Source organism: Vanessa atalanta, chromosome 18 (genome assembly GCF_905147765.1).
Source record: "Vanessa atalanta chromosome 18, ilVanAtal1.2, whole genome shotgun sequence".
In the NCBI taxonomy this organism is placed as follows: Eukaryota; Metazoa; Arthropoda; class Insecta; order Lepidoptera; family Nymphalidae; genus Vanessa; species Vanessa atalanta.
Genome location: NC_061888.1, coordinates 1,371,627 through 1,398,109, shown reverse-complemented (window position 1 = coordinate 1,398,109; position 26,483 = coordinate 1,371,627). Strand labels below are relative to the sequence as shown.

Sequence of the window (26,483 nt, the reverse complement as noted above, 5' to 3'; positions counted from 1 at the left end):
ATTACTTATCATTATCACACTGTACTCAAGCGAAGCTTCACTTGTCAACAGAACACGCTATCACCTAAGCATTGATTTGAACACTGCTTTGTATTGCTTAGGGTACTACTTATGACTAAGTCATACCGATATAAGCTCCAATGTTTGTGGACGTTACTGTATGTCGAGTCACAAACAATATATACGATTACTTTACGAAATAAGTTTAAAATGTTACACGGAACCAAATGTTTTAATTTTGGATTTTATATCAAAATTCATAAGTAAATATATTAAGATTACATTTATAAATTATACCAAGTAAACACTATTTTAAAATACCAAATTAATTTAATAAATTAGATTTTTACATTTAAAAACCAGCTTAGCTGCCAACGATACTTTGGTGTAGTAAGGTATTCCTAAAAGCTGTTTGAAAACAATGTTTAAAATAAAAAATATCTGAACTAAATATATTTTTTTAAATAAATTATTAAAATTTCAATTATAATACTAAATCTTTATAATTTCAATGTTATGGTCATCGACTAGCATCGGTTATCGAATCACTAACAAGAAGCTAAAATAATACAGATTGAATAAATGAGGTTTATGTTATATACCTTATATAAGTCCTTAAACAACATGAAAGCAAACATTCAATTTTATTAAAATGAAGGAATGGAAATAAAAACGGAGGAATTAAGTAGTTAATAAATTAATTCTCCAGATTTAATAACAAAAGAGAATCGTAGTAATTAAGTACATCACTACCGCTAGCTCAGTCTACGTTAATTTAAAATGGCGTCTGATAATACCGTCAGCAGAACAACAAAAAAAAAATGCATCAGCCAAAATACTTGCAATATTCAAAACCCTATATTATAGAACACATTACACACATTTAAATTAAATTTAAAAATGAGGTTTTTATTTATTTTGTAAACGATTATTATAATCTGTGACGGTATAACACCTTATAACTAACACTGATGTTCGTTCCACATAGCACCTTAAGTATTCATTACATCAAATAGCCTACAGTGCCAGGTACATCTCTGTAAATATAATCTGTATTCTTTGGTTTTAACCGTTACCGCTAGTATTAAAAACGTTTAGTTACTAACAATCACAACTGTGCACTTTTTGTACCATATCTCAAAGGCGTCGCGGATCCACGCAAATCTATTTAGAGTTTCCCCACTGGATTTAATTTATCAATATAAGTTTAGTGTCGTTTAAGTAAAACTTTTATTTAAGAAGATTGAAAAGCGATCGTTTAAAGTTGAGTTAAGATTTTATTTAAATTACCTACTTATGAGGAACATTTGCTCTTGGTAAGGATATCATTTTTTTGTGTCAGAGAATTTTAAGTTAATGATAAATTTGCAGTGGAAATACCTTTTTTAATGTAGAGGGCAGTGTTTAGCTCTTAATGATCGATAGGAAATCACTGCTTATATTTAATAAGTAGAAGAAATGATCCTTACTATAATGGTAACTAGGAATAAATTCATTTATTGCTATAAATAAATGATTCAAGGATATTATCATTGTGACATTGTAAGAGAAAAAATATTAGGATTAGGCGTTTTTCTATAATGAATGGGCAGGAGTGTAGTACATTTTAAAGTAACGTTTTTTTTAAATTATTCATATTAAAGAAGGTTCGGATTAATGGCAGACCTTTTTGTTTTTTTTTTTTAATTCGCGTAACGTTTAGTTTTTATTGTCAACGCTCATTCGGTTGGTACGTTTGATATTCCCCGGCTATTAGGTAAAAGTTTGTATGGTAAGCATTACGTCGCTATGATCTGGCGTACTTAAGGGCCAGGTTGTGAGGTTTTTCCTGCTTGAGTGAATCCTTGATCACCAAATCGGAGCTGGTGTAGGGCGGTGGCGGGACACTCTCTGTAGACGCCGGTTCCTCGGGCTCTGACCTGCTCGATGTCTCTGTTTCTGGTCTGAAATATAAAGCGCAATCGTTTATAAACCGTGTTTGAGTGCCTATAGGTGTGCGTGCACATGCATGTTGGGCTCCGTACCGGTATCGTCTGCAGTTGAGATGTGCGAGCGCGGCGAGGTGTCGCAGCAGCGTGTGTCGCGGGGGGGCCGGCGCACGTTTCTCTGGCGGCAGGTCGATGCAGAAGGCGCTACCGCGACCGTCGCCCAGGAATGTGGCGACATAATTTTCCATGCGTAAGAGCAGCAACAACACATCTTCTAAATCGGCTTCGCTGGAATACAAATATCACATCGTAGTTTTGGTTCAGTTTTGAGCGGGATACCTGGTTGTTTGTTTGCGGCTCACCTCGCCGAGTAGAGGAATTGTGCGAAGTGAATATTGGAAACGCAGCCGTCGCGATCCTCACTGTCGGTGTAGAGGTCGGTCTCGCGGTAGTACATGTAGAGGAAATCGTTGAGTTGCTTGGCGATAACGGCGCATCTGTCCTTGTCGCACATCTTCGCCGGGGGACCCTGAGAATGAACAGTAAGAGGAGCTATATATTAATTTCAATGAGGATGTATCATCTGTTTATATTACTTAGCAAATTGAGCATATTGACAAATGACTATGGCTATGTCTATGGTGATGTCTGTAAAGTGTACGTATGCGTGCAGGGTTATCACGGTAAGCGTGCGTGCAGCGTGTGCGCATGCGCGTCACCTTTACATTGTAAGGCATGCGCAGCGAGGCGGAGGCGCGGCGCAGGAAGCGCAGCACGAGCGCGGCGTGCTGCACGCCCAGCTCGTTGCTCGGCGACGAGATGCGCTTCAGCACGTGCGTCAGGTACAGGCCGAAGGCGCGACGGACCTCGCCGGTGCTGCGGGCAACACGAGACGGTCAGTCGGCGGACGGATACGGACACGCGACAGGGCCGGCGGGCGGCGGGCGGCGGGCGGCGGGGACACGCACGTGAGGCGCAGGCCGTCGGCGAGCTGCTGCTTGACGAGGTGCTTGGCGCGGCGCGCGTCGGCGGCGGGCGGCGGCGGCTGCGCGTCCAGCTGCACGGCCGGCGCCGCGCCCGCGATGCACGCCGCCTCGTAGCGCTGCAGTCTGCGCAGACGGTTCAGAAGATTATGATACCTGACTAGGGTATATGTGTATGTAATTGATCTGCTAAATGGGTGAACGATTTTTTTTTGTGTGTATAGGTAGGTCCCTGGAGGGTTTAGATTAAACCCGGAACATCAAATAAAAAAAAATGCACCCGAACGAAGTTAGGACGGGCAGCTAGTATACATATAAATTTATTGACACGACTGAATCTCGACAAATCTTTTATCTTCATAGTAGAGTTTGTATAGGAAACTTATTAATAATCAATTTATCAACGTAAGACAAAGTGTTCCGTGGTGACAGTGAGTCGTACCTTTGCGGCGTGTCGGTGAGGCTGGTGGCGACGGTGGCGTGCTGGAAGTGAGGCAACACGTGCGAGTGTACCAGCAGGTTGTAATTGTGCTGCACCACCGTGTACGGCGCGTTGTTGTTCAGCGACGTGGAGCACACGGGCACGCCCGTCACCGGGTCTGTGGTGGTGTTTCGGCATCAGTCGAGAATTTCGGCATAGTCAAGATAAATATTATAAGTATACAATAATTGTAATCTGCAAGCACTTGTAATTGTAAGCTGAAGGACAGAAATCCTTTTTGTTCACACTAATTAAACAATTATTAATATTCCATTTCTAAAATAAAAACGTGCGTATGATATAGTGCAACACGCTCACCGAGATACTGCGCGTACTTCTGCCACGAGTTCTGGCTGGGGAAGATCCGCACGAACCCGCCGCGCCGCGCGTACTGCGCCCGCACGGCGCGCACCAGCCGCAGCTCGTCGCCCGTCAGCGCGCCGCCCGGCCCGCCCGGCCCGCCGGACCCGGCCGCGCCCGGCGCCGGCCCGGCCGCCGCCTTGCCGCGCACGCACGTGTTCTCCGCCGAGTGGACTCTGCGACACTGAAACATTTAATGAGGTTAATCAGTACTCGTCTCCACAAAATTACCTTACAGTCTCTGTTTAGTTTAATGTTGTAGTAGTTATGGTTCTCTCATGGAAGATTCATTTTTAGGAGTATACTAGACGTAGGTACAAGGTTGAAGGGACACAAGCGTGTCCAAAAAAACAAACTAATAATTAAAATGAAATGCATATTGCATGGCACCTCAGTAGTGACATGTTTTTAATCTATGTAATGTCCAACGCTTCTGTAAAATTATTTCATACACCGACATAGAACCCATTCACGATCCCTAATAGTATCGATAACACATATATAACTAAGGTAACTCACAGCTCCTATTCTCATTCTAAGCGAGTTGCTCTGTGGCGACGCCTCGTTTTTAGACATGGGCACGGCCGGCAGCCCGACCAGCGTCAACGTGTCCGCTAGGAGCGCCGACTTGACTCGAGCGTCCAGTGGACTTTCGCAAGCCAAGCTGTGGACGACATTATTGTGAGATCGTTACCTATTTATAAACGTAACTTTGTACATAACTTATTATAATTACCTAGGCGACAAGTTGATTTCCAGTAACCAAGGCTTCAGCATGTCATCTATGAGTATGTCATATCCAAATAATTCTGTGGAGATCGAGACGGTGATATATATTTAATAGAACATTCGGCCTTAGGCGTTACTTTGAATTTAACTGTATGGTATATATTAAAACAAGTTTCCTAACACACACACGCACAGTCATACATATCCTTAGTTATGGTCTAATTTATTTGTACTATTGGAGGACATAGCTACCTGAGACAATTACTAGTCCTTAGCCTTACTAGGTTTTCCTAACCTATTATTATAGGTTAAGCCCTTTGTATGTAACACGATAAACCTTTTTCAAATTTAACATTTCATATGTACAATTTATGAAACGTCGTTAAATCCACTTTAAACAATTTATACGAACATTTGTTAATCTTTCCTTTATTCAACTCAAAATCTACATTAAGCATGTCTGGAAGAGTCTGTGTCAGGGATAAGAACGCATTTTATAATATTTATTTTATATCGGTATCTTCATTAAGACTTTTTTGTAAATTAATAATACATTTCCGATGAGTTTTATATGGTGACATATTCCAGAAAAAAAAAAAAAAAAATTCCGCCGAGTATTTTCAAGCAAAGGTATTTGGACAATGCAGCCTAATGACGGCCTTTTAAAGAAGGCTAGATTAGAACAGTAGGAACGAAAAAACCGGCAATTTCATACTTAAGGTAATCCAATACTTATCGTGGATACAATATTTGTCCAAAATAACTCTTTGGACTTTTAACTTCCACGTCAGAAGAACGCCAATAATTAAGATTGACGATCTTATTACTAAGCTGGTACTCACCGAAACAATTGAAATGACTGGGTACGAATACCCTCGCAGCGGCTGTGATGGTTTGAGCAGAGGAAAGAATGGACTTCACCACCAGGTCTTCGATGGCAGCCATCAGTGCAGCTGTATTCCGGCCTTGCTTGCGGAGGTGGCGGAGTAGAGCCGAAAGAGTCCACTTGTGGCCGATATTACCAGCATTGGGATCGTCGCACCTGCAAAGAGAATATTGATGAATTATTGGTTAATTCTAATATCAACATTATGATCTTTAAATTGAATTTTTTGCTACCAATGGACAGACTGTCGCCATTTGCCGCTGACATAAGCACTTGATCTTAGATGATATGTCCCATCTGGCTCACTAGAAAGATGCTATGGAGTTAAGGATGCCCAGTGAATAGAAAAAGTGAATAATTTACAAACAATGCGGTTTCAAACACGAGCAAAATCTTTGAATTTTCAGGTGCTGGATGATGAGAGAAAACATCTAGAGGAAACCTTGTATTTGTCAGATCGAAATATACTGAAAAGCATTGGTGAAGCATGTTAATATACGTTCAAACACGTCTCATCAAAAGGAAGGGGAGGTCTTAGTCTAGTAATATAATATTTACAGACTGATACTGATTTAGATGGGCTATTTATTACCTTACCTCAGAAAATTTTGGAAGTAGTTCTTACTTGATGTAATCCGTGTGGTATTTGTTGATGCTGTAGTTGCAGAGGTGCATGCACGGATTCCAGAGGTTCTTATTCGTCTTGTCGTACTTCACTGTAGCGAACCTCACGAGTCCTTCCTCATAGAGATAGATCAGCAGAGGATCTATAGACGTAACGCAGACGTACAGACGAAGGTCGCACTTGTGTCCTCCAATGAGGAGAGGTTTGTCGATATACTTCGCCACTACGACGTTCTCCCCTTTCGGTATTTGTTCAGGCTATAAGAGTTTGATATAAACATATATGTATGTATCGATATTTCAAGCTTTTAAAGGCAATTTTAACGAAAGACTGCAGAATTTACAATCCCCGGTCTTGCGAAGTATGGAAATTACATTTGTCCTGCGCCAGAAATCCTTCCAGGCGTGTTGCATTGCCAGGAAGACAATCAGACTAGATAGGAGTAATAGAGAGTGCACTTTTATTTCCGCACACACTTGTACAATTCATCATAATACATTTTGTTAATGATCAATTAAAATCAACTATCAGCTTAGACTCAAAAACCAAACCTGATTTCTATCATTTTCTGAGTAAGAAACTTACCGTATTCACGATGTAAATACCCCGACCTCGACTAGAAGCAGCCGGTTTGACGATCCAAGGTCCCTTCGTCCTGTAATGCGTCGTGCAAAGCTCCTTATACTCGACAGGCATCAGGAACGTGGTCGGTATGAAGTCGAAGTGCTTCAGGCCGCGGAAGTATTGCATCTTCTCGATATTCTTGAAGAGTTTGTCCTTGCGAGTTAGTTCATATGACCTGTGAAAGATGTTTGTCTGAAAAATAAGTACTGAAATGATATTAACCCATTTGCTATTGTGAAGAGCGAAGACTATTATTTAAGAGATGATTAATTAAACACTTCTACACTATCTTCCTCTTTCGAATGTCAGAATAATCGAAATAGAGTGTCGTGTTTAACTAACCACCTCTTACTAAGTTTATCTTTAAGGCCTTAAGCAGTACTTAAACACTGGGCTCAGACAAAGTCACATAGCGATTATTGATTTCGTTTTAAAATGTCAAAATATGTTGGATTTATCATTTATTCGGTTCATGACGAGATGGGAATGTATTGAATTGTGTAATTTAGACGAAAGCAAAGTTCGTGATCACTTTCGAATCAAGTCAAGATCAAGTCGAATGCACTTTGTCTTCTGTCAGTCAGTTGTTTTAGTACAACGTTTTTTTTTAATGGGTCAGTATGAGGTAAGTCAGTGAAGGAATAATCTGAAAAGTTTTAAGCAGCAATAGATATTTTTTATGCAAATAATTTTGACTAATGTTGTGATATATATTTTAATAAGCATGATTTTTTTTAAATATAACTATGGAGCGAAGTGAGGAAAGGTGATTTATTATTGTGAATTAAAATTGTCCTCCAATTGTATGAAATTTGGTGGTGCTGCTTGAGCTAGATGGATCAATTCCAGGAAACGCACTATTTTATAGAGATTGCTGCTGACACCTATTAAAAAAGCATGTCTTAAAGTTAATTTTTAGTCGATAGCTCTCCGTGAGCAATACTATTCATTACGGCATTATATCGATACTATCGACAGTATCGCTAACTCTCTGTAAGCAATAATATTGGCAGCAACGATACTATTGATACAATCGATAGTATCGATAGTTTTGGAGAATCGATAGTTAAGGTTAAAAGTAATGGTTTTTGGAATACTATAGATAGTATTGACACGTGACAATATCGATAGACTAAAAATACTATCGCTAACACCTTAACTATCGATAGTGGACTATCGATATGGAATATTAGTTTAAATATCTTAAACAGTTTACTTCACTTTGTAATAGGACTTTGTGGATTTGGGTAGGACCACCCGCTCATCAGTTTTTCTATTGCCGAATAGCTATACTTAGTATTGTCGTGTTCCGGTTTGAATGGTGACTGAGCCACTGTGACGTCTAAGCTGTCCAAGGTTGGTGGTGCATTGGCGATTTAAGGAATGGTTAGTAACCACTTACCATCAGGTAGCTCATTTGCCCATCCACCTACTTATACACACATATATATATATATATATCGGAGCGTGGTTACTTGGGTTATTGATTTGAATAATTAATGAATCGAGTAGTTGGCAATAATGTTTGATGGCTGATTTACTTTTTAGAGCGGGTCACCCCGAATGGAGTTGTAAGTGTCATGGCAACGCGAGTCGTTATGTTTTGACAAGCTTCTCGAATGCGATGGTTGCTTGTAAACCCATTTGCTCTTAATCGAGATGAATTATTGTAATCCTTTGATATTATTGTGATGTACGATTATATACGTTTTAAATACGTTTCATTTTGTGAATATTTCCATTGCACGCCCACATAGTCTTCCAAATGTCGGATCAATCCCCGAACCCAACTGTTCGGCATCCTGCTCCTCCGACATATATATATATATATATATATATATATATATATATATAAAAAAAGATTACGTTGAAAATTAATTACGTTTTGGTATTTTCTTCAACTAATCTGTTCAAAAAAACTAATATTTACTTTATCGGCAAACTGTTACTTGCGGATAATATCCTCTAGCTACAAGAACACCACTCTGACAATTTTTGGAGCCCTTTTTTAATACATTTTAGTAGACGATTTTTTGATCCCCCGTGGGTATTTTTCCTGCCTCTACGCTCCATCATTATAATTTAATTGCGCCAGCAGAGAAAAAACCAGACAAGTGATTAAAATAAAATACCGTTTATACCGCACATTACAAAACATATTTGTCACCGAAAAAAAATATAAGCTAACCAAGCCGATGAAATATTGATCTAAATACTAAATGACAATGAATCTATAAAAAAAAATCTGTAATAAATTTTGATACCACAGGTAATTTTACCTCGGATAGTGGTTGACCTTTTGTAGAGGAGAGAGGGACTTCAATACGTCCAATGGAATGAGCTGATTGGACCAGAGCAACATCCACTTAGACGAGTCCGAATGAACTTGAATCAAACCATGCGCATCTAATAAGGCTTGCACCAGGTTCGTCCTACCCCGAATGAAATTTGCCTCAATAGTATTTGACGAAGGACATGATAACCTTAATGCCAGAACAGTCTAGAAGATTTAAATGTATTATGAAAAAATACAGAACTAAAATCCACCAACCAAATTAGAATCAGTGTGGTGTAATACGGATAACCTCCAAATCTTCTCCACTAGAGGAGAGCCCAGTATTTGGACACGGGCACACACATATACAGGCTACTACCAAAACTTACCTAGGGAAATGGTTGACACGTTGATAAGGCGTGAGAGATCGCAACACGTCAGGCTTTGGATGCAATCCAGCCCACATGAGGTTAAAATCCTTTGCATCCTGCGAGGCTTCTTGTAGTCCGTGTGCTTGAAGGAGACGGTGCAATAACTTGGTCTCCGTGTTGACTAGCTTGTAAGTGATTTTTAGAACGCGAGCCGGCATGTGACAACTCTCTAGTACCTTAACGTGAAAATATTTAACTATTGAGATAATTTTAAAGGCTAGGAAAACATTTCAGCAAATAAATTATGGATCATTTTGATAATCGTATATTTTTTAAAAATTCAGAAAACGTAATTAACCTTGACGCTATCGACGTCTTTAACTAGCATATGTTCGGAGTCGTCACTTTCTAACGTCGGAGATAAAGTCCTTTGTATGTGAGAATTCTTCCGTTTGTTCTTGCCTTTACTCTTTTTCCCTTTTTTTTCTTCTTTTATATCTGAAAGTATGTCTTCCGTTCAAACTCTTTTCATTTTTTACATTGTTACTAAACTCAATAAAACCTTAGCCTTACCTTTGGTTGGCGGTGGTTCCTCTGGTGGTTTGATATTGGCAGTTGTGTTTTCGATGTTGAGATTCTTCTTCAGCGTTATCTTACTCAGATCATTGAGGACGTCTTCGATATCTCTCTTGTGTTCAGTCGGTTCATGTCCTTGCTCTTCGATGGACATCGTCTCAGGCATCTCAGCTTCACTAACGTGCCTCACAACATATGCTTGCCCTGTAAACTTATTGCTATTTCCGAACGTTTCCATCACATCGTGCATTATATTTTTTGGCCTAACACTGAATGCATGCGGTTCTGCAACTAATCTCTTCGCCATGTTCTTTGCTTTGTTTAATAATATCGTGGTCCCTGTATTGTTTCCGACGGTTTTCGTCGTTGATTCCATCGAGGGCGTTCGTGATGCGAGGACGCAGGATCTAAATACGAGTACAGCGACCTTGGACCCAATCGGTCCTCCCGATACCCAATCTGATACTGAGCCCTCATTTTCTTTCTCTTTGCTGTTATTTGTTTCGTCGTCATTTTTTCTCATACTGTCCTTGTCTTGCTCTGCTTGAAGGCCCGATGTAGACGGAATAGTTGTTTCTGTTGATACATGTGGACTGAAAAAGAAAAAGAAACATATTTTTGACTAACCGTTTTCTAAGGTCAAATCATGACTTAAGCCGTGACTTGTGAAGCCTATGATCGATATTATTTGTCTATAACGATGCATTTAAAACATGTTTAAGATCGCTTTTAATTGATAAATTAATTTCAACTAAAATATAATAAAACATTATTTATTTTAATCCTTTATTCTTACAGAATTAAGTTTAGAGAATACTGACTGAAGCAAAACCATGAGTCGACAAGCGCGCTTGAAATGATCAATATTAATTAATAAATTATGTCATTAATGGTCATGTATAGAGCCTCACCTGTACTAATTATTGTGAGAAAAATGTATCGTTTAAAATGGTTTCCTAGCATGCATTTCAAAGTAACAATTTTAATCAACTAATTCCATTAAATAACGCAATGGAACAATTATAAAAAGCCAAGCGTCATTCGAGCAATTATTTAAAGCGTTAAACCTTGGATATATCGATTTGAATGACTATCAAATGTATTGAAATTGAATGAATAATGAGATTAGTTATGTGACTATATGAAATTCATTTAGAAAATTTACAGTAATAATACGGCCCCTCGATCAAATGAGGCTACGATAGGTAATCTCGGAGACTAGCTAGGAAACTAACGTGTGAAATTGTAGTCCACGAGAGTGTGACTTCGAGTCATTGTACACAGTGGACATTACTTTTTTTTATGACATACTTAGGCGGACGAACAAATGGACGACCTGATTGTCGGTGGTCACCATCGCCATCCATAGACAATTGCGCTGTAAGAAATATACGCTGTTTGGCGTTAGAATAAGACACGAGCGCATAAGTTATCATAATTACAAGTTATTCAGTTGTATATATTATGAGCTATGGTTTATGATATATATTTATTCACGGGGTGTGCTAATTGACTTTCTTGTTAATAAAAAAGTTATATTCGAAGCTATTTTTGTACCGGTACCTTGTGAAAACAAATCAGTTATCCATTCAACAAATATCAACACATTGTGTATCTGTTATTCAGTTGTGAATAGTTATTGAGGCACTGTACAAGAGGCTTAACAAGTTCCGCCGAATAGTGATTTATTGCCATTACTAATACACGTAGCTTATAAAACCTATCTTAAAAATGTGATAATATTGACAATTGTAATTCATAAAATAAAGGATATAGGTGTTACGAGTTAAAATAATCTTATGGGCTATACCAGACTATATAATCTATTTCGCCAAATTTCATTTATATTTATATTTGGTCGAATAGTTTGTATCGGTCGGTTTCGCCACTCCGAGGTCCCGGATTCGATTCCCGGCCGAGTCGATGTAGAAAAAGTGTTAAGTGTAGTTTTCTATGTTGTCTTGGTGTTGTGGTGTGGTACCGTTGTTACTTCTGATTTTCCATAACACAAGTGCTTTAGCTACTTACATTGGGATCAGAGTAATATATTATATATGTTGTCCAATATTTATTTATTTATTTATTATTGATTTAATCGTTCAGCCGATCTGACTTGATCGAGTAACAAACATCTGTAAATCCAAACTAACTACGATAATTTATAATATCAGTAACATTTTGCCCAAGGATTTATATTTAAAATTAGTTGTAGTTGACAAAACGCGACCATTTGACACATGCGGTCACTGTTCCAAATGGTCGTTCAATAGACGATTGTGAACTTATAAGGCGCTGCGCGATGAATTCCATAACTGTGTGAAGTGCCCTTATAGAGCCCGAAGTTATTTTATTCGCTTTAAACATTTATTTTAACTGACTTCAAAAAAAGCTGTATGTTCTTAAATCGTATATATTATTTTTACGTGGACTATTTTATGTATTTATTTCATTAATTTAAATTTAAGAAAAAAAATACCACACCGAGCGTGAAAAATATGAGCTAAAATTATTTATGGGTTAGAAGTTAATTTTCTAAAAAGTGACTTAAAATTATAATTTTGGGTCTTTGTTTTTGTTAAAATTTTATATTATTGCTTTGAAAAATAAGTTTGTATTAAAATACCAGTAATAATTAAACATGTAAAGTATGTAATGTACTTTGAGCCGAGACGAGATTTTCTTATTTCTACTTAGCACACCTAAAATCTTAACTGTACGCTGCAGATATTTTTAAATGATATATAATAGGCTACTTGATCGTGAGTGGTCACCCCTAGTCATTGGCGCTGTAATAAATATTAGTCATTCCCAAAATCGCTAATGCGACAAATCTTGGGAACGAAGATTTTACGTCCCTTTGAGCCTCTAGCAACGAACGAACGGCAAAAAAAAACATGTCATCATTCATAGCAATCGATCAAACAATGTCGAAGTTTATTAATCTTACTCAGATATACCAACAACAACTTCTACTCACACATATATATATTTCAATACATAATCTGGTCAAAGACACAGAGAACGGATTTGTGGTTTCTCTGAGACTCTATGGAGTACAAATAAAAACATTTTCATAAAGATAAGGCACTTAAAGTTTAATGGCGACGTAAAGACTAAAATATGTTAATATTATGAAAGTACCGTAACTTTAAATTAAAATGTTCTGTGAATAGTGTCTGCTATGCGATGTTTAATTCACTGTCGTCATTTCGTTAGTTTTATGGTGAGCGCTGATTCATATGATGGAGTCTCTTCCTGCATTTCAATAAAGAATTCAATTTTAAAACACTGTAATGCAATTAATTAATTTTAATATAGGTAGTTACATCGTCTTTATTTTTACGCCGTGACATTTATATCCAAAATGATTTTTTTTGTTATTTTAAATAAGTAGGAAGATTCGTAAATGCCGCCTAGTTATTAGTAGTCACTATCGCCCACAGACGTTATTGCACCACCAACCTTGAGAACTATGTTATGTCCCTTTTGCTTGTACACTGGCTCACTCAACCTTTAAACCAAAATACAACAATACCGAATATTACAGTTTAGTAGATGGTACCTCTTATATATTTTATTATTACTTACTTTTATTTAAATGAAAATATAAAATAACACAATTATTACCGCGCTCTTATAATTTTAAATGACATTCGCTTTTTATATAAATGTAAAAAAACGGCTACGGTTGGTCGGGTTGTAAATGTCTAAGAGTTTTCATATTTAATTTCAGTTTACACATCAACTTCGGTTTCGTTAGATTAAAATCGTGAAGAAACTTAATTTAGGAAATCAGAACACATCGCATCATGCCCACAACGTGATTGGGCACTTTCAAGATGAACATAATCTTATAATATTGGATGGATGAACAAGAACGGCTGAATCTATCTGAATGAAATTTTGCACAGAGATAGATTAGCGTGTGAAATAGCACATACGTTGTTTTTCATCCCTTGCACACATAACCCCTCCCCATTACACTACGGAAACCAATTAAAAACGAATCGACTTCGTTTTGTCGTTCAAATCCTTCGTCGGACTGGACTCAGATAAGCAGTCATCATCATCATCAGTCCACATTCGTTCACTGCTGGACATAGGCCTCTCCAAATGCACGCCAATGTGGTCTTTCTTCGGCTACTCGCATCCAGCTCCTGTCAGCCGTTTTGCGCAAATCGTTACTCCACCGTGCCTGAGGACGTCCTACACTACGTTTACGTTTCAAATTCGACTTGGATCACGTGTACTCAAGTCCTGTCTGGGCGTTTTTTATTCGATATCGGAGTGCTTAAATTAAATATGAGGAACGGTAAACGTTTTTACAGCAAGAGTCATACCTACTACACGAAATCTTTTTGCTAGAGAACAGTTAATAGTTTTTGCTAACAATTCATATTTTTTATAACGCATTCAAATTTGTAGATTTCCAAGTAGACCGGAACTGAATGTTACTTAAGAGTTTAAATTTTAGGTAATTACAAGCGGTTTGAAAATGTCAACTCACATAAAAACAATTGCTAAGGCATAATTATTGGGTACTTTTACAATTAGCAGACGCTAATTAGATCACAGTTTGAAGATGAGATATTATATATCGAAATAAATTAGTAAGAACCTAAATCTAATCTCGATTAGATTAAATGAACAGTGGAAGTTTGAAATTTCATATTCGCGAATGTTTTCATTGATAAATTGTCTCACAAGCTGAAAACTCCTGGTTTTATAGAAACGAGAGCCGTGACGTAACCGGTTGGAACGAGGTTCCTTTCGCTATATGGATATTATATGTCTTAAATAGTAAACACAATACGAAAATAAATGTAAAATATAAGTTGTTGCCTGTGCCTTCGCTCACGTTAGGGTTTGGTCGTCAGTTGCTAGGCTTAGAGAGTCTTTGTTCATTCTTGGAGTTCAAGCTAGTTTCAAACAAAATTTTATCGAATTCAGTTCTGTGGTTTGACCGTATTCTATATCACGATATCTATATAACACGATAAACAACGCACACACGAAGAAATTGCTGCCAATAATCGCCTTACGGCTTAACCAAATGCTAAGCCATCTAGCATAGGTAGCATTAGCAGCCTGTAAATTTTCCCACTGCTGGGCTAAAGGCCTCCTCTCTGTTAGAGGAGAAGGTTTGGAGCATATTCCACCACGCTGCTCCAATGCCGGTTGGCGGAATACACATGTGGTAGAATTTCGTTGAAATTAGACACATGCAGGTTTCCTCACGATGTTTTCCTTCTTACTTTCCACAGCCGAGAACGAGATAAATTATAAACACATATTAAGCATATGAAAATTCAGTGATGCCTGCCTGGGCTTGAACCCGAAATCATCGGTTAAGATGCACGCGTTCTAACCACTGGGCCATCTCGGCTCTAATTTTAATTACAAAGTATTTCAATAAAGAACTATTAAATTTTTATATATCCTGCCTACAAATCAATAAATACTAATTCCACGCTTTTTTTATCTTTAATATAATCTTGTTTGGAGTAATCTGCTTATTAATCAATGTTTTCGACATGAACCTAAATTTTTTTAATAGGCTAAGTTAAAATTAACTGTGTAATCTTATTATACATATTACACCAGTTCAGCTCAGGAGTAAATATTTCTCCGAATCGTAAGGGATCATTATTAAAAATCATACGAAACTAGTTGTTAAGTAAAGTTCGTACATCGACATACGCCGTGCTTTCCATGACTAAGTCGAACATAATCTTTAACAGATCGGAATAGAACGCGTTGCTTTTCTTATGAAATGTTCAACAGCTGTAATAAAATACTGAAATGAGTTTATTGGGGTTCTGCGCTAGCGTACTTCCTGTACGTTCTTCGTAACTTCTGTTTTGAATTCGTTGTATTTATTTATAATCTTATAAAACAGATTTAGTATTAAGAGCTAGCCGGAGTGTAGAGGGAGGGAGGGGAAGAGGATAACCAAAGAAGATATGGATGGAGTGTCTGTGAAGGAATATGAATTATCAGATGACGAATAATAGAGAAGAATGGAAGGAAAAGATATGCTGCGCCGACCCCAAGAATAGGACAACAGAAGGGAACAGAAGATGACAACACAGTTAGTGGTACAAAACCCCTAATAGCTAAAATAATCTTTAAATAGATAACATACTTATGTCCTAGCTATCACTCCAGGATTGACATGGTACAATAAGGTTTTATATACAACTTTAAAGTGGAAGAAAAACCATAAAAAGGAAGATGTTGGGCTTAGAATATTTAAATTCTTGGGTTTTCTCTACTACTATAATATCCTTGTATTATATATATTATAAATCTTCCTCTTGATTTACTCTGTTTATTGATGAATCGCAATTAAATGCGTCGCGTAGTTTAAAAGATCTAAGCGTACAGATGGCGAGAAGCGCCTTTATTTTATAGAGAGGTTAGAGTATGATGGCGTAGTATATTACAATTACAGATAGCCAACAAGGAAATAATATAACACACAACTGTGTACAGCACAGATGCACTGTCTATTCACATAAGCCGATTACATGACAATTAGATACGGCCAAAGTAATTTCAGGCGAAGGACCAATTACGTGCTACTCATAGATATATAAAGTTTAACTACTGAAAATTTTGTCGGAAAAACCCAATAAGGTCTATAAACATAGTTATTAAAAGTAATAACTATGTTTATAGACCAACAACCAAATCAATCTATTATAATAATAGATAATGGTGTTTGTATATATGTATGTATATCTTAAGGTGCTAATTATTATAATCACGTGATTACAAACATCGCGTCAACATAGCGATTATTTATTTGAACTTGTTGTAAACACAAATGGCTACTGTGATTGTTATCGATCATGTATTGATTTATTCTCTAAACATTTGTGACCTGGCTCTGTTGTGTTATTTTATAGGATACTAGCTGAACCTGCGGCTTTACCCACGCGAAATTTAAACCCAAACTTCCAACCCTCGTTTTACCTTCTTAGAAGAGGAGTTTCGTAAAATCGGATGTCTACGTTCTATAAGGAGTTCTGAGATTTTGTGATGAATCAGTGAGTGGTATTTCGCTTTTATATACATAGAAGATTTCTGTTATATTTAAGGTGTACGAGGATAAACGTGTCATGAATTCATTTGAATTACATTGATCCCTCTTTTCTCGGCAATATTAAGATTATACGTTAACTTCTTCCTTCAAATAATTAAGGCAATTAAAAGTAATAGAAATAAATATGCAAAGTAACCTCTAAATGAGTTATTATACGTTTTGTTTTCGTATGTTATCTATCAGAAGATTTTTTTATTTACATTGTCATATTCAGTAACAGAATACTAAGGGAACCTTCGGCTTAGATTTGGCAAAATCCTTTTAAGATAATACCCAAATCTTGATATCCCCCTGTCGTTTAATAAATCAGTGCGGGGCGAGGCGTTCTGCCGAATGGACCTGTGACGCTTCTTAGCAAATACATCACAGGGGATGTGAGGTTCCCGCGCAGCATATGTATCGGTCCCGCCCAATTGAACAAGATCATCGACACACATTTGGCCAATGACTAACACGTTTACGATCTACATATAATGCACCCTACTTTTAATATCCTATATTTAGACTATATCGAATAACCTAATTTTGTTATAATCGAAAATTATATCCAGATGTTAAAAAAGAACCATTTAGATAAAGATAAACACTACAGATAGAGTCAGTCAATTTCGGGATTTCGGCAAATTAATGGTAAGATCTTGTATCGAGCACTAAGCTTTAGTAATCTTGGCATTGAGCCCCAATGACTAAATTTATCCATTTATAGATTTGTTGCCTATCAGTGGATATTTTAAACAGAGTTTTTACTGATTACTAAGTTCATATTGTTCACTTAATAAATACACATTTAACTTATTGATATTTGAAAAGGAAGGGAATATATGTATCAGACTAGGGACACGGAAAATAAATTTGACGAGATGAGTCGTTTCGTCTATTTTTTTTTTATTTGAAACAGCCTGAAGGCGATCTTGTCATTTCCATGGCGCGTTATCATTTCAAATGTCGAAAGTCCAAATAAATTTTAGTACACATACAGATTAATATATTTTTATTGCATTACAATATATATGTCGTTCGTTTTCGTTACTTTTACTGTGACACCATATACATTATCTTGTAAAATCTTGCTGTATGCAATGGAGGTCAAAATTTTATCCTCATTTCAATTTTGCAAACATTCTATCGAATTAAATTAATACAAATCGCGAACATGTCTCGTTAAATCGTTTCCCGTTAACTCATTATTTCTTTTCGATCGCGATAATCCGCTAAAAGCGTGTGCCACATTCGGCGCTCACGAGTTTATTTACGAAACTGACCATGTGTTCAATATTAAACTAACCTGCTTTCGTTATCAATAAGGTTAAAACACGAATATGGCAACATTCGTTCTTCGCCTTCATTATTTATGTTGTTTGTTATGTTCGTCGGAGCAATTAACAGAACCACTTTAGTAGTACATAAATTTAAAAATTTAGTTTAATATGTGATTCATACATTATGGAACGAAGTATTTTTACTCACAGAAGAGTGATCTTCACATAAGGAAAAAGTGTTAATCTCTTGGCAGTTTGAGATATCGATCTATTCTGTAAGAATAAATTCAAAAATCGCCGCAAAAGACGCCGGATATGCGATAATAAAATTATTAATCAATTACAACATTTAAATAATCGTAAGTCTGTCATTAGCATGGCCCAGTGGTTAGAACGCGTGCATCTTAACCGATGATTTCGGGTTCAAACCCAGGCAGGCACCACTGAATTTTCATGTGCTTAATTTGCGTTTATAATTCATCTCGTGCTCGGCGGTGAAGGAAAACATCGTGAGGAAACCTGCATGTGTCTAATTTCAACGAGATTCTGCCACATGTGTATTCCGCCAACCCGCATTGGAGAAGCGTGGTGGAATATACTCATATTAGCATTTCATAAATCTGATACAAAATGAATTAGAAGAGATGGCTCAGTTCTCATCTAATTCATTGCCAATAAATGCACAAGGGACATACAATCTTCCCTATTGGCGATCTAAGAAATAGTTAACATTTCTAATGTCTATATGGTGGTGACCACTTACCATCAAGTACCAATTCACCATTCAGCCTACAATTTCAATAATTCAATGGAAATATTCTTACAAATATAAAATTATCAACAATAACGTGAAAAAGAGAAATATTTTTTTCGATGAATTTCTAAAACATTTTCATTCAACATTTTAAGCAATAATGCAAGTCGTAACAGTGGATAAAGCTCAAGTCCTACTAAATGTATATTTACGTATTGTAACTCTTGTTGGTAAATCTATAAATAAATATTAGCATGATATATAACACACACTTGGGCATGTTTTTCACAATAAAATGAATTGTTTGTCGTAGCTTATTAACTATTCATTTCGTTATATTAATATCTCTCGCGACTTTACCTGCTATACCTTAAAAATATATCATCAAAATATTTATTTGATTGCAAGATATTAATTATCTAGACACATATTATATTCGTTACGGCTGTAAGTTGATATCTATCAACTTACAAATTGCTGTTTCCTGATGTGACTCACGAATAGCTTGAGGAAATTGCCATTTATATCCGTAGATTAATGCAAAGCAAAGTTTATGAATCCACTAAGCATGATACCTAGCGAGCTTACGTAAAGCCTACTTCAATCACAAGAGGAATAAAAGTAAAATAAACAAATTTGACAATGAACTGACGCGATATCATTGGTCACGAAAAAATGGTGTTACGAATGGCGGCGAAGTTCCTATTAGAACTTTCGAAGTAAAACCAATGTATGGACTTGCGTTTGCGAAAGATATTGACCAAGAACTGCTTGTAGTGCATTATATAGCAGAACTATGAGCAACGGAGTATGTAAATCGAAGGTTTGTTTATCGTTATCTTTATCGATTGGTGTAGTCTTCCTATGCTAGATGGCTTAGCATTTTGTTAAGGCGATTATTGGTAGTAATTTCTTCGTGTGTGCGTTGTTTATCGTGTGCAAAATATGGCAAGAAAACGAACTCGTTTTAATATCAAATATATATAAATATAAAATAATAAACGCTTCGATTGTATAACTTTACTGCTCGATGACACAATTCACGTCATAAATCGACAAGAAACTTTTTGATATTCGACACGAACACTCGTAAAACCAAATACGTCGTGGGAGGATGTCAAAAGTTGGTCGAACTTCGACCATAATGTGGGTAGATTTCGAAATTAAACTTACTTTTCGTAACAAATTTTTGTATTATAGTTGACACACATGAACACCTGACTTTATAGATATATTCACACACGAATGCGCGGACCTTCACTTTGAATTATCGGCGTACATTAGTGTTGAGTGACATTCGTGCTTTCGAGATATCTAAGAGTGCGTGGGACGATCAGCATAAGTGTAAAAGGCAGCAAAAGAAATACCTTAATTAGATTAAACGATTATCTTCGTTTAACTTAGATACTTTTCCTGTTTATAGTTTTTAATACAAACTTAATTGTGAGCATTTTATGTATTTTCCAAAGATTATTTCGATATTTGTCGATACTATTTTTTTAAAATAGGTAATAACTTGACTTAGGATGCGTTCATAAACTATGTAGCCTCCAAATTAGAGCTTTTTCGGCTATGGTTGGAATTGAAATCTTTCATCTCGTACTTACTCTATTTATTGCTATTAATAAGAGATTATAAAGAGATATAGGATTTGCTATGAAAAGAGAACTTAATATAAATATTCTTTTAGAATTTGTATGTCTTCCTGACTGATTTCAGTTACGGCATACAATTTAAGTGATACTAAGCAACTGCGTAGGTCAAAGTGCACATGTATGTGGAAACACACACACGCATCCATCCACATACGCACTTATGCTTTTGATTATTTTTTAATTAAACGTAAAAAGTAACAACTGTCAACATTTTTATATATTTTAATGAATACTTTTGTAATGTTTTTCTGGTAACTATCATTGAGCCGATTTAATGAATGGAAATTTAAAAACGGCAATCCTGAATGCCTCTATATCAAAACAATGGATTTATTATTTTCAATTATCCGAATGAGTACTATTGTTACTGGATATAGATTACAAATAGCGATGGGTTATTTAAGATTCATTTAATGACCTGACATTTTGTTGATGTTCTATTTACTAATACACTGGAGATAACTACCTAGTTCTGGTGGCGAGCTTTTAAGAATGGAGTTCCTGTTATCCTGGATTGAAATACAAGAATTTGCCCAATTATCATCCTATAGAATCTTGACGATTAGGTACTAATAAACCGTACCTGTTTTAGAACATACGCTTCATTTTAATTACAAGAGAAATAAAATAATCATTTCTTGTTGGTAGGGCTTTGTGCAAGCCCGTCTGGGTAGGTACCACCCACTTATCAGATTCTACCGCCAAACAGTAATACTTAGTATTGTTATGTTCTGATTTAAGGGGTGAGTAAGTCAGTGTAATTACAGGTACAAGAGACATAACAAGGAGTGCCCGAGGTTGTTGGCGCATTGGCAATGTAAGGAATGGTTAATATTACTAACAGCGCCAATTTACAATTTATATGGGCGTTGATGACTAATTACCATCAGGTTGCCCATTTTTTCGTCAACCTACTAATTACATTTAAAAAAAGCGATAGAAATGAGTGTGTAGAAGCATACAGATAATAAATAATGTTTGTTTAAGCATTTTTTTATCTAAGGCATTATCAGACGGACAAATGGGCTACTGGGCGATAAGCGTACCCACGTAAATTCTGACACTCCGTTATTTGCCACCGTGCCAAGAGAACTTATATCCTGATTTTCTGAATGATGATGAACAGATCATATATAGACAAGAATAGTTTATAACCAGATTTATTTACATCACCCATATGATAAAGAGGTAAAATTTGTTTGTTTGTCTGTAGTGGAATAATATCCGCAACTAATGACCCAATTTAAAAAATGTTTTCAATGGTAGAAATCTACTTTATTCCTCAGTTACGACTATAAAAAAACATTAATATACTATCGCTTCCTTTATGAACCATACATCAAGATCTGTTTAGGCATTTATATGCTGTATATAATGAATAGATACTTACATACGAGAATCCTGAAAACATTACACTCCTTTTTATAACAGTTCTTTGTAATGAATGATGATGAATCTTACAATATTATAAATTGGAAAGTTGGATAGATGGGTGTTCGTTACTCAATCACGAACGAGTGAATGGATTTGAATGAAATTTGACATAAAGACAGAATATAGTCTAGAATAGCACATAGGGTATTTTTATCATGGAATAATGCACCCTCACACGTGGGCGAAACCGCGGACGGAAACGAGTGAGTACACATATGCAAGAGTGTAACATGACAGGTTTGCGTTTGGTTTCCGGTCGAATGCAAATTACACGAAACAAAGTCACAAGTTATTTCTGTGTTACCTCGTAAGCTTACACTCGGGACATAATATGTAGAATTGCACGAAAGCACGATAGCTGTGAGCGACATACATCATAGTTATTAATAGAAGTCGACGAATAAAAACTTGAAATTGACATGACATATAAACTTATTATTAAAATTGAGCACTCTATACACTAGACTAGATTTATTTTTTGAAGTCGAAAGTAAACACCCAGGAATTATTTTATATGTCGTATTAATATAATAGATTACAAAGTGATTATTTATTAAACGACTTCGAAATAAGGACGTTTTAAATCTGTTGTTTTCTTTATATATATGTTTCAACTGCAGAATACCTCCTGTCGTCTATGAACCGATTCGGATACTTATTTACTGAATTGGTTTCGTATATTTTAATAAAATATACAGAATGATTTATCGTGAGTTTTATTTATCATTCATTTTCTGTGAGTATTATATGAAGCCGGTATATTATTGATAAAATTTTATATTATTTTGTGCAGTGAAGAAACGATTCAATTGATTGAATATACAGATCAAATTAATGGTGAAAAAATACAGAATATTTTCCAAGATCTTTACTTCCTATATATTTATTTAGATTCCAATTACTGCACATAATAACGCTCTATGAAACACCGTCTGGGTACTGCGTACCACCCACTCATCATATTATATTCTACCGACAAACAGCAATACTTATAGCATTGTTGTGTTCCAGTTTCTAGAGTGAGAGAGCCAGTGTAACTACACGTATAAGTGACCATCATCACAACATCTTAGTTACCAAGGTTAGTGTCCTATTGGTATAAGGAATGATTGATATTTCTTAAAGTACCAATTTCTTGGCAGTGACTTACTATAAAGTTCTCAATTTGCCAGTCCCCCTAAATATATGACATAAAAAAGGAAATAAGCTACAAATCTCCTTAAAAAGGGAGGCCTCAACCAGACTGTTAACATCTAGAGATCGTTACTATTATAAAGTTTTTGTTACATCTATATATTGAATCTGCTGACTTCAGAGCGAGCTAACGGTGTGGTATCCCAGACGACATGCGTGTCATAGTATTGATTAGACATATCGCCACGTGTATAGGGTCCGACCCTCACCCGCTGCGGACATATTAATGAGCTTACTACGAAAGGTTTATTGTGAGAATACAATTTGTGACAAAATAACCTTCGCCTTTGGAGTTAAATTGTAAAACCTTTATAAATAATTCGTTATGTAAATTTTATTATCCGATTGCCAAATCTTATTATTTCCATAATTTTTCCAATAAATAAATTCATTTTATTTTCCGTATATAAATGTCACAATGTTTATAGTAAGTATGAATAATTTAGATAAAAATGAATTTCATATTTCATCCAGACAAAGACGGGCGGACAGTCTAGTAACTGTATGTTGCTCTTTGACGGTCAAACTACTGTGTGGTATGAAGCAGGCTTAAACTCCAAGGGAAAGCAAAGGATACTTTGTTATGGCTAACACCTAACGACCAACCTCTAAAATACGAACAAAGCCGCGGGCGACAACTATTCTTATATAAATATTCACCGAAGCGCGCTGCATCTTTAATTATTTGTTTGATCTATATTTGTTAAGTAGTGTTCCCGCTCAGGCATGAAATTTATTTTTTCTAGATTTATGTGAACTGTAAATGAATTAACTATTGTTATTATGTACAGGTTTCCTTGGGTTACACACAAATACATAATATACATAACCAAAAGTATATACCTAACATACTTTAAAAGAATATACAGACAGACGCACTCATATCATATATTAAAATAAATAAATATATTTACTACTAATTCAGGGGATTTTAGTTTTATTTACACGCGACCACTCATGATTTACTGCTACCCGCGCCCGCCCCTCTCGTGTACGAGTCCTGAGGCGATAGTGGCGTGCCAAATTCACACTGAATGCAAGTTCCGATAATAGTGCAAGTCTGCTTAGCGACCGTACAAGGTATTACAAGCTGTACAATCACGCACTGTACGGAATACAAACAACGGAATCATGGGATTGTATTGAATGATTCATTTTTTAATCTTGGTTGAATAATCTCACTCATACAACGTGTAAATATATAATTCATTCACCATTCATCTAACACATTGTTAGCTTCTGAAATCGTACAATTTGTTAATTAAAGCACAATTAAAGGGCAAACCAATGAACCTTTAGATGATATTTAGTAAAAAAAAGCACGCTTGAATTACACTGAAGGACATAGGCTTACTTTATTTGGACCAACACCTAAAACTCGCACGTAGTCGCGGACGACAACTAGTATTCCATATATAGTGTGATGTTATATCGAAAAATATTAAATTCAATGAACTAAGCACGTAGTCCTGTATGCATTTCATGGAGTATCTAAAGAATTACTTGCTTAACTTTTTAATTTATTCTCTAACGACGAATCAAAACTGCTCTTTATAATCTACTTGTATAAACAATATTTGATTTAATTTATTTCATCCGCACGATTATTTTTTTCTAAATGTAATGTCTTCAAAGTACAATTTCGTCACGACAGTACACACGATTTACAACCGATAACTTATTTATGTAATCATTGCACGAAACATTATCGTAATCGTTTAAACGTACTTTGCAAGGAACGAGATTTTTAATTTTATTTCCGGCAACATTGACTCTTCAAAATATTGGGAAAAATATTATTGGTCTACAATAATATTTAAATTTGAACAATGTTCAACACTTACGAAACCGTAGCATTGGGTATATATTTATAACATATTAATTTAAGGCTTAAAACTTTCCAAATACAAAATATTATTTAATGATTTTTGATTTTTTAATTAAATATAAACATAATTAAAAAGCACCACGGGTTTGTTGTAAAATTTCTACTAAGAAAAACGGCAAGGAGAGGACTGATTATTTTTACCACAGGTTTTTAAATTAACCTAGCTAGGATAGCCAGTACCTGATCCATATTTCGTTTGATGGCTACGTTATTATTACACACAGACCTGTATATTAATTTTCCCTACTGATACAATACAGGTGTGTTTGGTAGACGGTCTGACAAACCAAGTGGGCGTGTTTGGCGACCCATTTGGAGAATACAAGTACACCAAAAAAATCCAATCCAATCAATCCAAAAATCCAATCCATCCAATTTTTTTAAAGATTTTTTTAATTAATGTTTTGATTTTCTCCGAAATTGATCCATCCTCCATAACATTTTTAAAAATCTTTTTTAGACTGGATGTTGTTACTACATCTTGGTATCTGATACATCTTTAGGCATAGAAAAGCAAAATTAGATACAATCAGAGCTAACTGATGTAGAGGTCATCAAGTGAACAAATATAATAAATACGAAAGTAACTCTATCTGTTACTTCACGTTTCAACCGCTGAACCGATTTACGTGAAACTTAGTATTGAGATAGTTTGAGTCCCTATACTTTCTTTAATTTACTCCCCGAGGGGGTAAACTTTGTCATAGCGGTTTATGTGCTACAGGTAAAGTTTTATAAATAGCGCGCGGGTAAGACCGCATGCTCAGCTAGTATACCTACTATAAATAATTTAATTATTTTTATCTCTTGGTTAGGATTATCTTGTAACCTTGTTACGAGTTTTAAGAGATTAATTTGTCACGACTTCAAATTGAACGTCCGGTTCCTAAATTCAAGGAACAAATAGATTTGCTTACTGAAGCTGAAAATGTCTACGAGGCGTACAAAAATGTGGCATCTTTCCTAATATTATAAATGCGATGTAAATCTGTCTGTCTGTTGCGTCTTCATGACCAAACTCCTGAACCGAATTTAATGAAATTTGGTATGAAGGAGGCTTGAACTCCACACCCTGACGACCTGACGACTAACCGCTAAAACGCGAGCAAAGCCACAGGCGACAACTAGTAAGTTATAAAACCTCATTTATGCGACTTATAGGACCGATTACAAATCGTCGTAGCTCAAAACGATCGGTAACTGATGCACAATAACGATTCGTTGAATCAGAGTTGTTTGCTTTCATTCGGGGACTGAGTCATATTAATAAGATATGATTAAGTTCACGATGAATTCCAAATAACGTTCGTGACAGAATGCCGTTTCAAACCATTCACTTGTGGAACGATTTGG

General features: G+C 36.0%; 1 protein-coding gene across 4 annotated transcripts in view; it reads right to left on the bottom strand.

Annotated features, from left to right (window-relative positions):
• Nucleotides 1-1,626: 1,626 nt before the first annotated feature.
• Nucleotides 1,627-26,483, bottom strand: part of LOC125070916 (tubulin polyglutamylase TTLL5) — a 30,164-nt gene continuing 5,307 nt past the window's right edge. For 2 of the 4 annotated variants that reach the window (XM_047680934.1, XM_047680931.1), the window contains exons 2-16: nucleotides 9,836-10,431; nucleotides 9,621-9,760; nucleotides 9,281-9,498; nucleotides 6,578-6,791; nucleotides 5,993-6,249; nucleotides 5,324-5,523; nucleotides 4,489-4,561; nucleotides 4,272-4,416; nucleotides 3,711-3,936; nucleotides 3,354-3,510; nucleotides 2,897-3,037; nucleotides 2,648-2,804; nucleotides 2,291-2,457; nucleotides 2,025-2,216; nucleotides 1,627-1,943 (exon numbers count right to left, since the gene is read on the bottom strand). In XM_047680934.1, the coding sequence (XP_047536890.1) occupies nucleotides 1,787-1,943; nucleotides 2,025-2,216; nucleotides 2,291-2,457; nucleotides 2,648-2,804; nucleotides 2,897-3,037; nucleotides 3,354-3,510; nucleotides 3,711-3,936; nucleotides 4,272-4,416; nucleotides 4,489-4,561; nucleotides 5,324-5,523; nucleotides 5,993-6,249; nucleotides 6,578-6,791; nucleotides 9,281-9,498; nucleotides 9,621-9,760; nucleotides 9,836-10,361 (2,970 nt within the window). In that variant the 5' untranslated portion in view covers nucleotides 10,362-10,431 and the 3' untranslated portion in view covers nucleotides 1,627-1,786. Of the gene's footprint in view, nucleotides 1,944-2,024; nucleotides 2,217-2,290; nucleotides 2,458-2,647; nucleotides 2,805-2,896; nucleotides 3,038-3,353; nucleotides 3,511-3,710; nucleotides 3,937-4,271; nucleotides 4,417-4,488; nucleotides 4,562-5,323; nucleotides 5,524-5,992; nucleotides 6,250-6,577; nucleotides 6,792-9,280; nucleotides 9,499-9,620; nucleotides 9,761-9,835; nucleotides 10,432-12,979; nucleotides 12,998-26,483 lie in introns of those variants that run through there. The other 2 variants (XM_047680935.1, XM_047680932.1) reach the window with 2 other exon arrangements.